General features: G+C 38.5%; 1 protein-coding gene across 4 annotated transcripts in view; it reads right to left on the minus strand.

Annotated features, from left to right (window-relative positions):
• Positions 1–21490, minus strand: part of MAPRE2 (microtubule associated protein RP/EB family member 2) — a 167377-nt gene that overhangs the window by 76077 nt on the left and 69810 nt on the right. For 3 of the 4 annotated variants that reach the window (XM_074383625.1, XM_074383624.1, XM_003924737.4), the window contains one exon: positions 1454–1581. The exons of the other annotated variant lie outside the window; for it this stretch is intronic. In XM_074383625.1, coding sequence (XP_074239726.1) covers positions 1454–1574 — 121 coding nt within the window. In that variant the 5' untranslated portion in view covers positions 1575–1581. The remainder of the gene's footprint in view (positions 1–1453; positions 1582–21490) is intronic. 4 annotated transcript variants of the gene reach the window in all.

The following is a 21490-nucleotide window of genomic DNA, read 5'->3' on the forward strand; positions in this document are numbered from 1 at the left end:
CTCAGTAAAGGGAGAATATTTACACCGGTGGGTGTTGAACTCAGACAACATCTGAAAGTGACTACTGAAGGCTTTTGAAATTCTAACTGTACTGCATAAAATCTTTTTTATACTTGACCCTCTGGGAGAAACAGCAGAATGTTGACTTCTTCATATCTATTCTGGCTCATGACATTTTACACAAATACAGTTCAGTGGTATTTTCTATTTCTAACACCATTTTCATGTTGAAGCCAAAGGCAAAGAGGAAATCTCTTATCTATTGGAAATCTCTTATCTATTTGTTTACAAAAAGGAAACACTCCCTGTTTCCAAAGAAGGACTGTTTATTTCTTTCACAAATACTCAGACCAAAGAATAGATTACTTTACTAGCAGCATATTTTTTGTTTTGTTTTAATTTGTTTTAGAGATATGGTCTCACTGTGTCACCTAGGCTGTTGTGCAGTGGCACGATCATAGCTCACTGCAGCCTCGAACTCCTGGGCTCAAGCGATCGTCTCTTTTCGGCCTCCCAAAGTGCTAGGATTACAGGCATGAGTCACCACACCAGGCCTAGCAGTGTGTTTTTAAAACATGCTATTATTTTATCACTGAAGTCAAATATTTTAAGTTTAACTCAATATATATACTCCTTGCAGACCTACATCATACCAAGTACAGGCATCTAGAGACATTCAACAAAGAACAAAATGCAGTCCTGTCTTCAAGGACTCCGAACACCTTCAGGGGCAGGAGGATTTAGATAGCCTAATATGGCATGGCAAGTGTCATTCTGGAGGATGGGCAGTGTTTCAGGAACACCATGGGGCCTAGGAGGCTGGGGAATGCTTCTCAGAGCAGGTGGCAGGTGAGCCAGATTTTAAAGTGTGAAAAAGATTTTCCCACAAATGAAAAGAAGGGGAAAGACCTTAGCAAAAGAATCATGAAAAAAGCTATGGGATACAAAAGGAAAGGAGTCTTTGGGGAACAAAGATTATTTAGTATGGCTGAAGTATAAGGGAGGGAGATGTAGAGGGTGAAATTGAGACTACTAAGGACCTCATTAGTCTATGAAGAGAGTTTGAAGTTTATGCTGTACGAAGGACAATGTGGAGCCCTGGAGATTTTAAAGGAGGAGTGTTCTAAGAACCAGTTGGTGTTTTCAAAAGGCAAGTGTGACAGCAGACGGGATGACAGAGAAGAGGTTAGGAGCCGGTAAGAAGGCATTACAAAGCTCAAGCCAGAGACCTTTCCAAATACGTGTCCGTGTGGCCCTGCCTGTGCTTTTGGATGCTCTAAACACTTTCCCCAATATGTCCTTTAGTTATGTCTGAGTTTCCCCCCTTTAATTACATGCCAATAGCAATATATACTTTTTCCTACCCAAAATACAGCATCTATGGTTCATAAAATCACATTCCACATGACAGACCGTAAACATTTAGGTCAACACTTAAAAGAAAATGTCTTACCTGAACAAAGCTGTTCCACTTTTGTGTAGTTTAAAGATACTATGTCATTAACCCATGCAATGATGTCATGTCTGCTCATAGTCTCTTGGGTTATCGAGGTAGAATACACATTGACTGCCATTCCCCAACTAGAAAAAAAACAAAGAAGTTTATTTACCAACAAAGAAAAAATGAACTCAGAAACACAAAAGATACCTACTCAAGGTCAAGATCCCTGGCAGGGCTCTGGGGCATGTAAAAGTCCTGCTCTGGCTAAGCCCTTTAGCTTTTTAAATTTTATATATTTGCCATAAAATTATTAAATTTCACATCTTTATCATGCAGTACCATTTTATATCTCTCCAACTAAATCCAAATGTTCTTCAGGTTTTGAGATTCCTAATTTATAACACAATTTAGAGTCTCCCTTTTGACTGTAAGTCTGCATATGATATTAAAAAGTTACCATGTTTGTAGCAGTATACACCAGAGTAATCTGTTAGTTTTATATATTATTTCACAACACTCACTACAAAGACTTGCAAATGTCAGTGTTTTGGAGTCTAGCCATTCTAGTAGGTGTGCAGTGATAAAGGATTCTATTTTAACATTTAAACCTGGATGAAACTTTGCAATTTTACCTATCTTGTGGAATGAATATATATTGATATGTATATATTGTAGCTACGTATTAACTTCTATTTCGGAAACTTTCAAATACATGCAAAAGGAGAGAGACAAGAATAAAAAACCAGTTAGGTTTACTGCTTGGATTCAAGAATCATCAATACTTGACCATCTTGTTTGATTTATACTCCTATCAACTCCCCTTGTGTCAATCCCATCCTAGCCTGCCAAGCCAGATTATTTTGGAGTAAAAACCAATCATCACATAATTTCACCTGTGTTTCTGTGTGTCTCTGAAAAATAATTTTTTTAAAAAAACATTATCACATCTAAAAATAAAAATAATTACCTATATCAAATACGCACTTCAATATCTTATAATTCAAATTTAACTTCAGATTGCCTGAATCTGTATTCATATAAGGTTCATACATTATGACTCTTTGACATATTCTTTAAATTTCTTTATAAGTTTCTTCTGTTTCTAATCTTCCCTTGCAATTAAAAAAAAAAAAAAACTGCTGTTGAAGGCATTGGGTTGTCTGGTAGAGTTTCCACATTCTGAATTCTTCTCATTGTAACACAGCCATGATTTAACACGTTCCTCTGTCCTCTGCATCCCTATAGACTGATAATTCCATCTAGAGCCTTGATCTCATTCAAGTTCTAACAGAGGATGGGGATTTGATGCCACCTAGCATAACTCTGGGCTTTGACACCTAATCCCCCATCAATACACTGCTTGGTAATGCAAAAGCTTTCCATTACTGCCTGAAGAAGAAACCAATATAGAAAAGCCCATTAGCTGCCAAAAGTTATGCCAGTATATAATAACTCAAACAGACCATTTCATGCCGTGTTTGAACTTCCATCAGGAGGCATACAACTGTAACCTCTGACTGCCTGCTTCCATGATACCGTTAGCTCTGATATTTGCCTAGATCCAATAATTCACTAAAATTTCAAAGTGACATTCTATTCTTCATTCTTCATTTATTAGCTGGAATAATTCTACAAAATAAATTTCCCTCTGAGGTACCCTGAGATCAGGTCATCAAGAAAAGGCAGGAGAGGTACCTAAATCTTTCTATTTGCCAGTTTTCTCTTTCTTTTCTTTTTTTCTGAGATGGAATTTCACTCTTACGTCCAGGCTGGAGTGCAATGGCACGATCTTGGCTTACTACAACTTTCACCTTCTGGTTTTAAGCGATTCTCCTGCCTCTGCCTCCTGAGTAGCTGGGATTACAGGTATGCACCACCATGCCCAGCAATTTTTTTTTTTTTTTTTTTTGTATTTTTAGTAGAGACTGTGTTTAACCATGTTGGCCGGGCTGGCCTTGAACACTTGATCTTGTAATCCACCTACCTCAGCCTCCCAAAGTGCTGGGATTACAGGCGTGAGCCACTGGGCCAGGCCTTGAACTATAATTATGAATCCATGGACTTAAATGTATTTGATATGTTTCAATCCATTGAAATTATGTCTTTATTGATAAAAGCTTGCAAGAGCTTATTGAAGCAGGCTTCTGAATTCTTTTGACAAAGTCTTAGTGGTCATTGATAACCTTCTTCTTCTCCAGTATGACAAGATGTTCCAAACCCAACTTACATATTTCTTGCCTCAGACCTAAAACCAATAATTTCTCTAAGTGCTCCTGATTCCTTTCAGTGACAAATGGTATTTAGAGATATAGAAGTAATATTTTTAAACATAACTAGATATAATAGCAAAATCTATAGTACATAGGTTTTACACAAAAATCTATATTTTATGAAATAGTTGTGCTTGGAGTTCCTATTTATGCTCATGAAAGCAATAAAAATCTGCTTTCTACTTTAAAGTGCTAAATGAAGGTTTTATTTAGAAATAAATGTAAAAATAAATATCTATCCCTCCATTCTCAGGAGCACCGTTATCTCTAGACTGTCTTCTCATGAAGATCTGAAAAATTTCACAGCATTGGAATCTCGGGTAGTATGACCATAATTACTGCTTTCTACATCATTAGTAAAGGTTTTCTACTTTTTAGCTAATAACTTCCACTTTTTTCTTTAGTCTATCGTTTATTAAACAAAAGCATTTGCTTTTTAAATCTAGTCAATTCTTAAAATTACCTATGTAAATTATGTATATTAGTAAGGGTAAATAATTCAAAATTCAAAATATTTTGGACTGTTTGATGTAATTATCATATACTGGCATAACTTTTGGCAGCTGCTGGGCTTTTCTAGCGGTTTCTTCTTCAGGCAGTAATGGAAAGCTTCTGCATTACCGGGCAATGTATTGATGGAGGATGTGGTGTTGAGGCTCAGGTTTATGCTAGATGGCACCAAACCAAATTGAGATGAAATTTTTATTCTGGATGATTTAAAAAAAATGCAAATCAGAGAAGACACAAACAGATTTGTGTTTTAGAAAAATAACCCATACGTAAGTGAGTAAAAACGTTCTGTGGTTACATAAGAGAAAGTAATATACAACAGAAGGTAGAAGAGTAATGATAGCTTTTAAAAAATCCGTTGGAACAATGAAGCAAGTCATTTGCTCCAGTTTGTCAATAAATCATACTTTCCTCCAGGTCTTTATTGGTAACATTCACTTAAGGTCAACGATTGTCCTTTCATAATGTAAACAAACATTCAGCTCATAAAGGCAAGTCAAGGCACTATCTGCCTTCAAGGAGTTCATTAAGATGATCAGGTAAACAATGAAAATAGCACCAGATCTGGGCTTTAGAAAAATTCTGGGTACTTAGTTACCAGGCGCAAAACTCAAATCTCCACCATATCCCCTTGCTAGCCAACACAGCTGCAGTTCCCACAAGCCCTGTGGTATAGGGGCAACCACGTGTTTAGGGACTTGTGGGATAATTAGTTTAGAAGACAGATGAAGAATAAGTGTGAACCAATGAAAGTGAGAAATTTTTCACCATTTCCTAAAATAAAATGACAACACATGAAACGAGTAGACTGTATTCAATACCTACTTCAAATTAATAGCAATGAAATGAATATAGTTAATTTCTATTTAACATCCCTGCTGATGGGAATATTCTTATAATTGATGTTCCCCTTTCTACATTTCAGCAAGGTATTTCTAAATACATTTCACCTGTGTTGGCCAAAGTGGAAGAAGGATTCTCTTCCTGCAATGCCATCCACCCTTTTTTCTTCCCAATTCTTTCAGCTCCCGCTTTTTCTACAGATTTGTTTCCCATACAGTCCAACCTAAATGATACAAATGTTTAAAAAGTTCACAGAAGAACACTTCTATACTTTTTCCAAATGTTATTGGGTGAGAGAGTATTAAATTGTTCTAGTCCTTAGCTGGATACATTCTAAAATCCTAAGATTTCATTATGATTTCTGGGGTCTCAATCTATATGACAATATAGAGGCAAAAGTTCTTGTTCCTACCTCCTCTGCAGAAGTGCTATATGGATAACATAAGGAATTTTTATATCTTTTAAGAGAGAAAGTGGTTCCATTGATCCCTGGAAGAATCCTATGAGGAAAGCAGGGCAGGAATCATACTCTTTCCTTACAGATGTATACACAAACTTCAATCCAGGACAACTAGTCCTTAGGGATATTATCAATTATATTAACATCCTATGGGAGGTAGGAATTATACAATTCAAAAAGCTAATTTTTAATTCATGGAGTACTTCCCAAAGACTCAGTCAAGAAAGATAAATGGTTATGAAAGGTAAGGTCATACTCATTACTACAGAACAAGGAGCAACTCACTGTGCAGGGTTTATTCTCATGTTTGGATCTTCAGTATGTCTCTTAGGTGGACACAACAGTTTATTCTTAGGTGACTTGCCATGTGGCCTTTGGGACACGAGCATCTCTCTGTCCCGTCCTTGCAAAAAACAAAGTCAAAGCACTGTCTCCCACTTTATGGTTTTCAATTGAAATCTCAGCCAGATCACTGTTATTTAAGATGTGGTCAGTGCAATAGCACAGCAAGTAGGGGGTAGGGGAGGAACGCCTTCCTACCATTGCAGTTCCTGGGTCACCGTACTTTAATATTGTATTTAAATTTTATTTTAAAACAGATTTGCATTTATTGCCCCTATGTGAAAATAAACTAATAATCACAATATTTTTATACACTTTTTATGTGAATGTTAGAATGTCTTTCTGGGAAGGTGGGAGGGAGAGAGAGAGAGAGAGAGAGTGAGTGAGTGTGTGTGTGTATGTGTGTGTGTGTTTGAGATGGAGTCTTAAGGTGGGAGAGAGAGAAAGAGAGAGAGAGAGTGAGAGTGAGAGAGAGAGAGAGAGAGAGTGTGTGTGTGTGTGTGTGTGTGTGTGTGTGTGTGTGTGTTTGAGATGGAGTCTTGCTCTGTCGCTCAGGCTGGAGTGCAGTGGTGTGATCTCCACCCACTACAACCTCCACCTCCCCGGTTCAAGCAATTACCCTGCCTCTGCCTCTCGAGTAGCTGGGATTACAGGCGCACGCCACCACGCCCAGCTAATTTTTTTTGTATTTTTAGTAGAGATGGTGTTTCACCATGTTGGCCAGACTGGTCTGGAACTCCTGACCTCCAATCCATCCGCTTTGGCTTCCCAAAGTGCTGGGATTGCAGGCATAAGTCATGGCACCTGGCTGGTTATTCTGTTTTGCAAACAGGAGAGAGAAAAACGCACAGACAAACAAAAATCCCTTCAGACCTCTGGCAGGTAAAGTCACGATTCTAGCTTGTCTGCGGATAGTGACCACTGATACACATGACTTCAGAAAAAGGACAGCCTCTGGCTGAGGGTGAGTGTGTAGATTTTACTCAGTTTCATCTTTATTCAGTATTTAGTGGTGGTGTTGGGTGGAGAGGTACAGCAAGGTTATGCTTTGCAGTAGTGATTGCATCAGACACATTAGACACTGCATTTCTGCTTACTAAAACAACTGGAGTTTTACGTGAGTCAATGAGACCTGAGTTAGCCTACTGAGCAAAATATGAATTCTACCACCTTTATCAGTTCTGCGCCCAAAATCTAATTACAAAATGTTCAATAATTTTGTCCAGGAACAAATTTGGCAAGGTTTGTGAATTATTCCAGAGAAGAGACTCTTCTAAATTAAGCAAATCTGTTAATGTCATAGGTAGCATTATGAGTGTTAACTGAAATTATTTCTTACGTTAATTCATTTTGTTTCTCTGCCCTGCCCCACTCCTTGTAAGTACACTATCAGCCATACTTCAGGGGAGGGGGCTGCCTGTCCTCATTTTCTCTTTTCACACTTTCACTGATCACTTCTTTTGGAGGACAAAACAGTATATATACATATATGTGTATTTTTCCAGCAGGGTTCATAATAGGCCAATTGTTGTCTCAGGATTGGCTCTGGTCCCATTTGAAGTATGTGGCTATAAGGAAAAGGGTTTAATGTGGAACCTATTTTGATTTTTTTTTTTTTTTTTTTTTTTTTTTGAGACAAGGTTTTGCTCTGTCGTTCAGGCTGGAGTGCAGTCCAGGCTGGAATGCAGCGGCAAGATCTTGGCTCACTACAACCTCTGTCTCCTGGGCTCAAGCAATCCTACTATATCAGCACCTCCGAGTAGCTGGAACCACAGGTGTGAACCATCACACTGAGCAGTTTTTTTGTTTGTTTGTTTGTTTTTTTAAAGAGACAGGATCTCACTCTCTTGTCTAGGCTGAAGTACCGTGGTGCCATCATAGCTCACTGCAGGCTCAATCTCCTGGGTTAAAACAATCCTCTTAGCTCAGGCTCTCAAGTAGCTGGGACTACAGGCATGTGCCACCACTCCTGGCTTATTTTTCATTTCTTTGTAGAGACAGGGGTCTTACTATGTTGCACAGGCTAAACTTGAACTCCCGGGATCAAAAAACAATCCTTCCGTCTTGGCCTCCCAAAGTGCTGGAATGACAGGCGTGAGCCACAGTATCCAGCCTGATTCTTTCTTTTTTATGTCATCTAAAGTCTGATGACATAAAACTTCTGATGACACCAAACTTCCCAAATTTAGGCATGTTCATCTGCAGAAGAATAGCCTCCATAACTGGTTGACTGCTATCTGCTGCTCTGTAAGTAGCCCTTGTTTGACCTAGATTTACTTACACCAAACCCACTTGGAGGCTGAGCCTTTAAAAGGCCTTTCGGATTTAAGTTACCGTCTTCTTTTTTGTGTGTTGTTGTTGTTTTATTTTGTTTTAAGTTACCTTCTTTATGTCACTTCCTAAAGCAGACCACATTCAACTGGAAAGTTCATGTTCAATATAAAATGTTCTGGAAGTTCAACCCGCCCCATGCCAATGTACTCTGTTCATCCATTTTTCACTGACAACCATACCTATATGTGTAATATGTGTGACTCTCTTTCTTCTCTCTCATAACAAACTCTGTTTTCAAATGTTCTTCCATCACTGGGAAAAGTAATCCACCACCAACAGTTAAGGGTAAATAAATGCAGTGCACTCTTCACCCAGTTTCACATAAATGAAACGACGAGCAGACCAGAAGAGAGATACAAAGAAAAAGTATTTTTTTTTTCCCACCTAAGAAACTTATTTCTTTGGGCTTGAGCATATAATGTTTTCTGAATTTCTTATGATCCAAGTGGTTTATTAAGTAATGTTTAGAAATATTGATGCTTCCTTGGAAGTTAAGTCCAACTGACCAGGTGTCTGAGATCCTTTCAAAGTGTTTCTATACATGCCAATAGAGGAGGAGAACCTGTGATGCAAAAGAATGCCTTTCTTTGCCAGTCATTGGACTTTTGCTCAGTCCAGGTCAATGCCACACTGTCAATTCTCATCTCACAGAGTATTCCCTGGTTAAAGGTTTTAGGATTGTCAAAGTTGGCCCGTTCTAACATACCAGGTAAAGTGAGGTGCATTACTTAAAACACACTTGTAAAGAAGGCTTTTCTTTGTGTTATTCTAAATAAAATAGCCATTTTTAAACATTTCTAAGTATCTGCAAATATTACGAGTTTAAAAAGAAATATCAATACTAATATGTCTTCTCTTAGAAGTGCTTCTTTCTAAAATAACCTGCAAACTGTACATTTATGCCCACAGATTAAATACTTAGCCAAAGGAAGAAACCCCAAAAGTTTTTCTTGAAGACTACTTCTGCATGAGAATTATCCTCTATGGGGACGGAATGAAGAGATTCAGCCCCATCACAGACATCTCCTCAAACGTGTCTTCCTCTGAAAAGCCTTGTAATGACACAGATTCTAGCTGCATGTCTCCTTCTTCCCAGCATCCTCCCCACAAAAGGCTGTGTTAAATCTCCCACAGTCTCCTCTAATAATGAACTGAGCTTCCACAGGGAGGGACAGTGTAAATGTGTCCCCTGAACCAGAAAAATCCTGCTTTTCATCTGTGCATAATTCATTCTCTAGGCTCAAAACCTCGACAGACAGGATTTAAACATTTCACCCAAGGAAAGACTATCGCCAGATCATTCTAGATTCATCGTTTTCTCTTTATTTGCGACCTGCAATGTGAGGCACAGAGAAAGTATTTGTTTGAGGAGGGAGATCAGGATGGAGCAAAGAAGTCAAAGAGGGTGTCTTTGAAAGACAAACCTTGAAAGGATAAAACCTCCTAGAGAGATATTACAGGAATTATGGTGTTTTGCCTAAAATTGGGTGTTAAAGCTTCTGTTTAACTTGTGGACTAACTGCCAAATGCATGGATTCTAGGGCTGGAATGGGAATTTAAGAAGTCATTTATTGTCTCCAGGTAATAGCACACATAAGATGCTGTGGGTAGACCTGCACGTATTTTATTTTTACCGGTCTCTGTGACTGTGATGGGATTAACAGACAATGCAAGACCAACTCCTCCAGGCACAGACCCTCCCTGTGGCAGGGCCTCTCAATGTGGCAGAGGTCTGAGCATGGAACTGACTTCATGCAAGGATGAGGACATTGTCCACAATTATAACATATACATACTTTATTAAAATATAGACACTGAAATATATTATTTTTTCCTCAAAATTAGGCACTGATGGTTTAGAACTAGTGAAGAAAACCAATGTAAGAATCTTCAAAATAAAGCTGATTAGAAGATGAGATAAATGAGTTTTATCAGGGCTGAGGTGCCTGCTCTGTACTGCAGGCTTTTCCAGACTGCCTATCATTCCAATATGAATATGCTCTTCGTTATCAGTCACTGCTTAATGATAATGCTTTTAATGTGCGTACAAAGTTCCATTTAGTCTGACAATCAGAATTCCTAACACCAGCTAATAACTGCCTCCTCTGAGGGAGAATGAACAGAAAAAATAATACTCTTTTTCAGGGTGCCCATCTCTTTTATCATTAATGATTACTTTTTAAAACATGGAGATTAAGCTCTTTCTTGCCATATCACCAAGTATTCTATGTACAAGTAAAAAAAAAAAAAAAAAAAAGAATATCATTAAAATGCAGATGTCTCCAACCACCTATAATATGACATTTCATAAGTCACCTTGAAAATTGACTCCATTTTTAAAAGCCTCATTGTTATTTATCTGCATTAACCTCATCCACTACTATTCATTAGGCGGCTCCTTGCATACAGAGCTTACTTTGGATAGCCACCTTATGGTAACTAAACAGAAAAGGACAACTGTCAAAACAGCATATATGGCATATACGGGTGGATTTTTGTTTTGTTTTCTAAACTCAGATTTAACAAGTCAATAGTTACAGCCCTGAAATGACTGGGAAACTTGGCTGTTATCCAAGGTATGAAGAAATTTTGGAATTCTTAAAACGTTCTTTGTGGCATTCAAAATGTCCATGGATATGAATGAAACTTGACGTGTACAATGAGAGAGTAAAAGGCTAAGCCCTCCCTGCCCCACACAAACATACGCTTCTTCATATGTGTAGAAATGCAGCTGATTATATTTGCCTAAATGTCCATCTGTTTCTAGCAGTGGGTGGCTTCGTCCATGCTCTGAAAATAATTTCTATGACCCATAGCTCATTCCCATGCCACAGGGTTTGGCTGGTCTCCTCAGGGCACCAACGTTTCTCAGCACCCCCTTCCCCGCCAACTCAGCTCCCAGCACATACACTCCTTCTTGACCACATGCCTTCTGTTTACTTTCCCAGCCCTACTTGGCCTTGTTCCCTCTTACCCTGACCTTAGCTCTCTCCCATGATCCCAAGTCATTTCCAGTCATGCCCATACTGCCCCCACCCAGGACAACCCTGGGTCAACCTTTCGGGACATGGATGCTGCTGGTACCACAGTGGGTGGTCATGCTCAGTTGTTAATCCACTGCATAAAATTAGATGCACACAATATAGCAGAAGTGTATGTGGCCATCAAACTATCATGCTGCCACTAGGCAAAGTCTTGTGGTGAACACATTTTCTAGGAGTGGTCCCCACCTCCTGGTTCTGAGCTCTCTTGTACTCTTGGTGGTGTTAGTTCCTTCTCAGGAACTTTGGTGTCTGCTTTCTCTAAACCTTCTCATAATAAGAAGCAAATGACAGGCCACAAGCCTCAAGGTTCATCCTTAGGGATAACTGGGGCTCAAGACCTTATGCAATGGAAGAGCAGCTTGTTCCTGCACTTGGCAGGGCTGGCTGCATCTCATGCTTCAGGTTCGGCTCAAATGTCAACTCCCCAGTAGGCCCTCCATGCCCACCTCTGAAATGGCTGCTTCCAGTTACTCCCACATCTTTCTACTCTGCCCTTGGTGACACTAACACCACTAGTAATTATCTTGTTTATTTACCATCTGTCCGCTCCTCTTGCCCAGGATGTAAGCTCTATGAAGGCAGAAACTTTATAGAATATGTTTTGTTTACAGCTTTATCTCTGGTGTCTGAAACTGTGTGTGGCACACAGTAGGTACATAATAAATAAACACTGAATGAATGCAAAGGTATCCCAAATCATACAAAAGGCAATTATCAATATGTACCCTTAGTGCTATGTGAGATGGCTAGAAAGGAACAGACTAGGGTTCAGTGAATTAAAGAATCCTGTCTTCTTTGTATTTTTTTAAAAGGTGAGTAGAGAAATGTCTGGAATACAGATGCCAAGATACCACAGAGCTTAATGAGAGTTCTGTTATAGGAGTCAGGTGCACCAGCTTCTAGTTCCAGAACTACTATCAACCAGTTGGATAAACATGGGCACCACGTGCCTCAACTCTTTAGGATCTCCTTTTCTTCACTAGTAAAGCAGGGGAACTAGATCAGAAGTTACAATAACTAACATTTATTGAAAACTTTCCACATGCCTAATGTAAGAGTAAAACAGGAATTTTCTCATTTAATCTTTGCAACAATGCCACGTAATCGTTGCTGCTTTTATGTTACGTAGGAAGAGATACAGACTCAGAGAGGTTTAGTGACTTGTCTAGTCACAATTATTAAGAGCAGAGCAGGGATCTGGACCTAGGACTAATTCTAGGATTCTTACTTTTAATTAAGACTGCCTGCTCTCTGTGTTTATTATGTCATGAGATTAAGTGGGAAGAAAAAAGAATTCCAAGTGAGGACACAATTGTGGTCTTTAATAAAGCCTTTTTTTTTTTAAATTCTATCAAGACCTCATTTTACATTTTCACTTTAACCAAGATGATTTTAAGTTTCCGTGAAGAGCCCAAAATGTAGAGATTTGGGTGGCTAGTTACTCAGTTTATTCCTGGGAATGATTTTTTTGGCTGGCAAAGCTGCCAGCTGTAACATATAAGCTATGCTAATATTGTAGGAACCATCACATTGAACATTTCTAGTTATTATAGATTTTGGGTTCAAGTCTCTCAATTTGCTTTTTGTGGGAAAGTAGTCTCTATGTACATTATACTGCTTATAGTATTTTCAAAGCTAAAGAAAGACTTCAGATTGGTATCTTGACTACATGTTTAGAAAAATCTATTTCTTAAAAACATAGACAAGCCTCTCAGTATTCTACTCTTAGAAATTGGTGCCTATCCAAAGGTCTGTATTTACGTTATGGTAAAACTGATTTTTAAACTCATGAGAACATTTTGAAATGAAAATGGAAAATGAAGTACCAATAAAATGAAGCCTATTAACAGGGTGAGGGAAGTACAGGTCACTGGCAGAAAATATTCCAGTGTATCTGACTCTAAAAGACATCCTTATGCCCCCAGCCGTATTTGTGCTTATCTACTCTTCTAGTCTGACACAGAATCGAAATGGAAAACTTCAAATTGGGAAACAGCACATCAAACTTAACTTCTTGCGTTCAGTTGGCAACGTACTGATCAGCTTCTACATCAAACCCATGCTCCAACCCCAGAGAACATCCTGCAAATTACATACAAGACGGGATCTCTCCTGAAATTTACAAGGAGTAGCAAATGAAAATTTTGATCACTGTTATAGCGGAGCTAAGATAAACAATGTTCAGCTAAGTTGGTGGAGCAGGGGGGAAATACTATCAAAACTAGGAGCATTATTTCACTACCAGCTCCCTAGGGCATCCTCCCCACAACTTTTCCCGTGTGAAATGATTCTCTCATTTCAGCCAGAGAATGGATTTTCCCAAATCTTCTCAAAATTCCACCCCACGATGAGAGTTCATCCTTCTTTTTCCTTCCCTACTCTTCTGGTACTCTTGTTTGGACAACCAGACACCATCATTGTATATGGAACAGAAGAAGAATTCTTTTAATCAATAAACATCTCTATTTGCTGGAATGAAGAATGAACTGACAGACTTTTGCATCAGAAGTAACTAGCAGTCCCTGACAAAAGTCAGTTTACACACACACACACACACACGCACACACACACGCACACACACACACACACACTCCTTGCAGTATGTCTCTGCTCTCCTTTTCTACTACCTTGTCACAAGTCGAAAGTTACAAATTTCTAGCATCAGTGTAACATCTCTACAGTTTTCAAAGGGAAGTACAGAAACTGAGCCTTCCAGTAAAAAGTAGATAAAAACTGTGCCATGTTCAAACCAAATCAGGTATAGAAATAACAGAGGGTGTGGTGACTCACACCTGTAAACCTAGCACTTTGGGAGGCCGAGGTGTGTGGATCACCTGAGGTCAGGAGTTCGAGACCAGCCTGGCCAACACAGCAAAATCCCGTCTCTACTAAACATACAAAAATTAGCTGGGTGTGTTGGCGCATGCTTGTAATCCTAGCTACTTGGGAGGCTGAGGCAGGAGAATCACTTGAACCCAGGGGGCAGAGGTTGCAGTAAGCCAAGATTGTGCCATTGCACTCCAGCTTGGGCAACAAGAGCGAAACACCGTCTCAAAAAAAAAAAAACAAAAGAAAGAAAGGAATAACAGAGGGGCAGACACATGGTAAGAACATGGGTTTGGGAAGGGCAGTGGAAGCAGAGCTTTTTGAACTGCAGTGTCCTCTTTAGATTCTGCAGTGCATATGCTATGAGGACTTAGTGGAGCAAAGGACAAAATTTTTTAATACAGTATACTGGAGTAGTTTAACAAATGTTGGGGATAGTCAGTACTGAATTGAGAATTTTTGTGAAACTTGGGATAAAGACAGAACAATAACAGTTAATAAGCATTCAAAGATAATTAAGAACAAGGAAATTTCCACAAGAACTAATAAACTTTTTGACTAAATAACTAGAAATGTTACTATAGGCAAAAATGTCTAAAGAGTAAGAAGGGTCAGTGGACGAAGTTAGTTCTAGAGTAGATACATGTGTTAAAAATTACCCAGTATTTGAGTTAACTTGAACAGATAAAATTTAAAAATTTGGTAAAGTGCCTTCCCATTCTGCCTCCATAACTAGTTTCTAGGTTCCTATGATTAATTTAAACACTTTAAAAACATTTTTAAAGAAAAAAAAAAGGTTTGAGTTCAGCAACTGAGTAAGAATTATAAATTTTCTTTTCTTTTTTTTGGCTTTCTAAACCTAAACCAAAAACCTGACATCACACTGGTTGATTCAATTCTCAAAGACCTATTTTACTTTACATTATTCCAGCTTTAGCTATTGTTAAAATAATAAGCATAATAAACATTTAATACACAAATACATTAATGGATTCATTATATATATTTATATATGTATATATGCTACAAAGGATTAATTATTTAAAGTTAAGGTTAAAATATTTCATTACAGTTTGATGAGGCAAAGGAACAACAAACTCAAAGTAGGATGCTAGTAAAAACAAAAATCTGCAATTTTCTTAAGAGGTCAAAGTGCTATTGTTTATTCAAAACACTGGAATTTTCTATTAAAAAATCTGTACCTTTTCACTGATGCAGAAAATACAGATAAAAATAAAATTAATAATTGTACATATATATATATATATATATATATATATATATATATATATATAAATTGCATCACCCAGTTATATTTACATCTTCACATCTTCCTAAACATCTTTTTGTTTTTTTGAGATACAGTCTTGCTCTGTCACCCAGGCTGGAGTACAGTTGCATGATCTTGGTTCACTGCTACTTCTGCCTCCTGGGTTCAAGTGATTCTCCCGCTTCAGCCTCTTCAGTAGCTACGATTACAGTCACGTGCCACCACATCCAGCTAATTTTTGTATTTTTAGTAGAGACGGGGTTTTACCATGTTGGCCAGGCTGGCTGGTCTCAAATTCCTGACCTCATGATCCACCTACCTCAGCCTCCTAAAGTGCTGGGAATACAGGTGTGAGTCACTGCGCCCGGCCCTAAACGTCTTTTATGTGTGTGGTGGTATGTGGGGGAGGGGTACATATGTGTATGTGTTTCACACATGCAGTTATTTATGAAAATGGGTTCATATGTATACACACACACACACACACACACATACACACAGAGAGAACTGAATAGTGTCCCCCAAGATTCATATCTCCCTGGAACCTCAGATTATGACTCTATTTGGAAAAAGGGTCTTTGTAGCTATAATTAGTTAAGGTGAGGACATACTGGATTAAGGTAAGCCCTAAGTGCAGTGACTGGTTCCTTAAAAGACGACCATATAAAAAACACATAGAAGGAGAAGGCCAGGTGATAATGAAACGCAGAGATGGGTGTGATGAAACTGCCAGCCAAGGAGTACATGGGGGCCAACAGAAGCCAGAAGACAAGGAAGGGTCTCCCAGAATCCTTGGAGGGAGCATGGCCCTACTAACACCTTGGTTTTAGACTTCTAGCCTCCCATACCACAACTGTGGAGGATCGATTTTAAGCCACCTCGTTTGTGATCATTTGTTATGGCAGCTCTGGGAAACTAATATAATCCATACACATGTTTGTAATCATCAGCTTGCTTCTGTTAACATTTGTATACTTGTGAACTTTTTTCATATCTTCTTCACATGTAATATTTGCATAATACTTAATTGTGTAGGTATTTCACAGTATACTAGATTTTGGAATTTAACTTTAACATGCTTAATTTCAAGAACTTCTACTTTGGTCATTTCCCCTCTTTCGTTCTTTATTATTTCAAGACAATAGAGCCGATGGTCACTTCGATGAGAACAATGACCAGATAATCTATGGCTTACATAAAAAGATTTTCCAATGTCTTCAGGTGATTTTGTGGATGCTTAGTTGTTTGCTAGATAGAGTCCTAAAAGCCGAATGGACATCATCATCTGGGCTCCCTTGTTAACAGGAAAAAAAAGAAAGTAATCATCTTATTAAAAAAAAATCCTCGGCCATAGTAAACTAAGGGAATCACAGGACATCCTGTCTATTAGTATTTGGCTTCCGTTCACGGCACATCCTCAATTAAAGCAAAAAGAACACCCGCAACTCTTAAGGGATCCTTGAGTGGCTGTCACCCACAGCCACAGTCCCAACCAGAACATGGAGAATCATCTATAAGCAAGATAGCAAGAGACCGCAGCCACCAAGGAGGCAGCGACTCACCTGAAATTTAGCCTGAAGCTTTTAGCAATAAAATGAATAAATGTTAAATGAAATAAATGGCACCCATGAAATCTAGTAGTAAGTAGGACTAGGACATTGGTGAAATCATAAGTGAACTTATATTTTATATTTTTGGATTTTGAAACATACGTAGTTAAGAAACTACCATTTAGCTGGAAAGATTTTTGAACAGATTCTGGGAGCCAAGGATCCTCATTTTCTCCAAAACAACGTCCCTCAGTCGATCCTTTTAGACCAACCTATGACCTTACTAAGCTTTTGTTTCCCAGTCTCTAAAATTTTACTGGAGACAATTTCTTCCTAGGGACTTAGAGAAGTCAAAAGCCAAACAACATCAAAACTGCCAAATTAGATGGCATGGGAATGGAACAAGGTCAAATTTGGGGATCTTCACCACAAAATTTTTTAAAAGGGGGGCGTCCAATGCTTTGGCTATTCTTGGCAAAATTTTGGAAGCATGAAAATGGCTCCCTGTTACATTTATTTTTCCTCCCTCTTTTTATTTACTTGGTTTTTAAAATATTTATTTTAGGTTTAGGGGTACATGTGAAGGTTTGTTATATAGGTAAACTCATGTCACAGAGGTTTGCTATACAGATTATTTCATCACTCAGGTACTAAGCCCAGTACCCACTGGTTGTTTTTTCTGCTCCTCTCTCCCCTCCCATAGTCCCCTCTCAGACAGACCCTAGTGTCTGTTGTTCCCTTCTTTGTATTCATCAGTTCTCATCATTTAGCTGCCACTTGCAAGTGAGAACACACAGTATCCTTGTTACAGTTAAAGAAAAAAACTTTTCTACACACATTTTCCTCTTAAATTTAATAGTGTAAACTAGCATGAAGAGGACACACAATACAAAGAAAAGAGTATCTTAATTATGGAGTTTTTCTCCACACGACTAGAAGAGCATCTCCTAGCTACTAAGACTACCTCCCAAATGTAACACATTCATATAAAACTTCTAAGGTGGATTCAGTGTTTTTTTTTTTTCTCCCTCAGCTAAAATAGTTATTCTGTTACTATTTTGCCCTCTATTTAAATATAAAATAGACTTATTTTTTATTTTTTATGAGATAGAGTTAGGCTCTGTCGCCCAGGCTGGAGTGCAGTGGCAAGTGATCTCGGCTCTCTGCAACCTCTACCTCCTGGGTTCAAGTCATTCTCTTGAACCCAGGAGGTAGAGACAGGGTTTCACCGTGTTGGCTAGGCTGGTCTCAAACTCCTGACCTCAAGTGATCCACCTCTTCGGCCTCCCAAAGTGCTGGGATTACAGGTGTGAGCCGCCATGCCCAACCTAAATAGACTAATTTAATATGTACTTACTGAGAGATGGACCATGAACCTAATTGCTATAAAAGTCATTGTGAACAAAGCCTAGGTCTTGTGTGTGTGTGTGCGTGCGTGTGTGTGTGTGTGTGTGTGTGTGTGTGTGTATTTGTTTGTGTTTGTGGGGTTATATTCAGGTTAAGTATATAAAACCTGTACATATTAAAATACAATTCAAGACTATATTATTATTCAGAATATATTTTTATAGTTCTATTAAAAAGATAACCTAATTTTTTTTAAATGGGAAAAAGATTAGAAAAGACACTTTATTACCAAAGACATACAAATGGCCAATAAGTACATGAAAAGATACCCATCATTCGTCATCACGAAAATATAAATTAAAATCTCAGTGAGAAACCACTATATATCCATAAGGATGGCCAATATTTAAGAGACTGACAGTGTTGCCAAGGATGTGAAACAATTGGAACTCTCATACTCTGCTGCTAGGAATATAAAATGGTACAACTACTGTGGACAACTGTTTGCTAAACAGTTTCTCAAAAAGTTAAACACCAGCCATATGACCCAATTGTTCCACTCCTAGGTATTTTCCCCATGAAATGAAAACATCTCCAGAAAGACTCGTATAACAATATACATAGACGCTTTCTTCATAATTTCTAAAAACTGGAAACAACCCAAATGTTCATCAACTGGTGAGTAGATAAAATATGGTATAACCATACAATGAAATACTACCCAGCAATAAAGAGTGAAGAGCTGAGCCACCCAATATGGATGAACCTTAAAATCACTGTGCTGAGTCAAAGTAGTCAGACACTAATAAATGCATTCTGTATGATCCCATTTATATAAAATGTAATCTAATCTGTGGTGACAGAAAGCAGATCACTGGTTCCTAGGGCTGTGGGCAGAGAAGATTTGTACTGCAAAGGGTACAAGGAGTCTTTTGGGGATGATGGAAATGTTCTGCATCTTGACTGTGGTGATGGCTTCAGGGTGGACACCCTGCCAAAACTCTGACTCAGACACTTTAAACGGATGCAGTTTATTGTACATAAATTAATTCTTAATAAAGTTGAGGAGGAGGAAAAAGACCATAGTATAATTTGACTTTTTTCCAGGTTCAATTTGAACTTTTAATGAATATCTGCTATGTACAGGTATTGTACAAGGTACTTAGAACAAAAAGATTATAGATTATTATCAATACAGGGTAAAAGAGTAGATTCAAGCTGCAAGCAATAATACTAGCTAACATTCTTTGAGGCATTTACTTCGTACCAGGCACTGTTGGGCATACTGTATGTTCTCTGTATCTCGTTTAATCTGCATAAGAACGCTGAAAAGTTGGTGCTACTATTATTTCCATACGCACAGTAGGAAAATGAGGCTTACAGAGGCTAAAAAATTTTTGCCCTAGAAAGGGATGGATCTGGGACAGAAAATAAAAGTCTCACATCAGAGCCAAGCTTTGCCCATGATACCTCACTGCTTCCTCAAGCAACTTCCTGGCTATGTACTTTAAGAACCCCAACTGGTCTTCGTGGGGGTTAGGAAAGAAGGTGAGGGACAATCCAGGCTCTCTTTTCAGTACAGACCAAATTCTGAACAGGAGTTGAGGTAGCAGTGACACACTTGCCATACAGGCTGGAAATTGGTACATGCTGACATCTTAGTCATTGTTACAACAATACTATCTGCCTGTCAAAAAATTTCTGGGGGAAAGAAATTGGCTTCCCAAACCCAAACTTGCTTATCAGTTTACTGTGTATTCCAGGCCCCATTAAGGGACTTGAGAGAGATTTGTGTGTCCCCTTTCCCTTCTGTTTCCAGAATGCTGCCTAGGCTAGCACAGAGCTCTTCATTTTCTTCTGTCTTTGGAGAACAAGTGTTGAAGGGAAGGTTTGCTTTGCCCTTGCAGAGAGAGAGAGAGACAGAGACAGACACACAGAGAGAGAGAGAGGTGGGGGAGGGGAGGGAGGGAGGAGGGGATAGTGAGGCAGCAGAACTAAACTCTCTCTAGAGGCTGGCACGTTCACCCCCAGAAACCCTCAACCTCCTCCAAGCTGCACTCACTTCCCACCACACTCCATCTCCCAATGACTCTGTCTTCTGCTTCCTCCTTTTCTAGCAGAGACATTCAGCTCACAAGTTCCCCAAGCTTTTTTATTTCAGGGTTGCTGACAGTGAGCAGGTCCCTATACGGAGCTGAAACAAATGCACGGTGAATACAGATGGCTTGCTTCCTGGCTGTCATCACACACAGGGGTCATATTAAGGCCAGATATTGCCCAATTAAATTCCCTAAGATGGGAGGTTAGTCTGAGTCAGGGGAGGACAGAGGACTGCACTCAGAGTGGCCAAAAAATTGGCAATTACCTGCAATCTCAGTTTTAGGGTCTCTTGCTGCACTTGATAAATGGTAGGTGCTTGATAAATGAGAAGAAAACAAAAATGCAAAGAGGGTATTTAAAAATAATCCTCACAGAGTATTATTTTGCAGTTAGTTTAAGAGTCACAGAGCATACTAAACAGGCTGGACGCATCACAAAACACATAGGCAGCTTCAATGTACTCAAGAGAAAATGAAACAAAATGTGGACTATGGACTGCTATGCGTGAAACCTCAAAGAGCTAAATGAGGCAGATGCTATAAGAGCACATTTCATTTGTGACTACTGATGTTTTAATGTAAGAATGGTACTTGCATTAGGCAAATATTTAATGTCATGTATGTGACTTCAGTAAGTCCATGAATATCCGTGAGATGTTTCCTGACATATTTCAACATTAAGTTTATTAAGTTCAAACTGAAATTTATTTGATTTTTAAAACCTATGCTATTAAAGGGTTAATTGAAACATCACTGATTCAATTAGGTAATACATTTAGTTTCAGTTTAGGAAAAGCAACATAAAAAGGTACACAGTGATTAATCTGCCCAGTTCTTACCATTATTAGTTTATATTCTTTCAGTTTCTCTATGAATAAAGTATGAATATATGATCTCATTTTCACTTTTTATATAATAGTATACTGAACTACTTTGAACCTAGTGATGACCAATACAAATATAAAAATTGGAGAAGCAAAACAAATACGCCTTTCGCCTTTCCTCAAGTGACTTTTTATAATGGAGAAATGAACTTCCTGCCACAAAAATCACTCAACAATGCCAACCTTGTGCCTCAAGGCCATGTTTGTAAGACAAATATAGAGGTCATAGTAGGGTACATACACATGTTTACTTACACACTATATTTCTGA

Source organism: Saimiri boliviensis, chromosome 13, assembly GCF_048565385.1.
Source record: "Saimiri boliviensis isolate mSaiBol1 chromosome 13, mSaiBol1.pri, whole genome shotgun sequence".
NCBI classification, from domain to species: Eukaryota; Metazoa; Chordata; class Mammalia; order Primates; family Cebidae; genus Saimiri; species Saimiri boliviensis.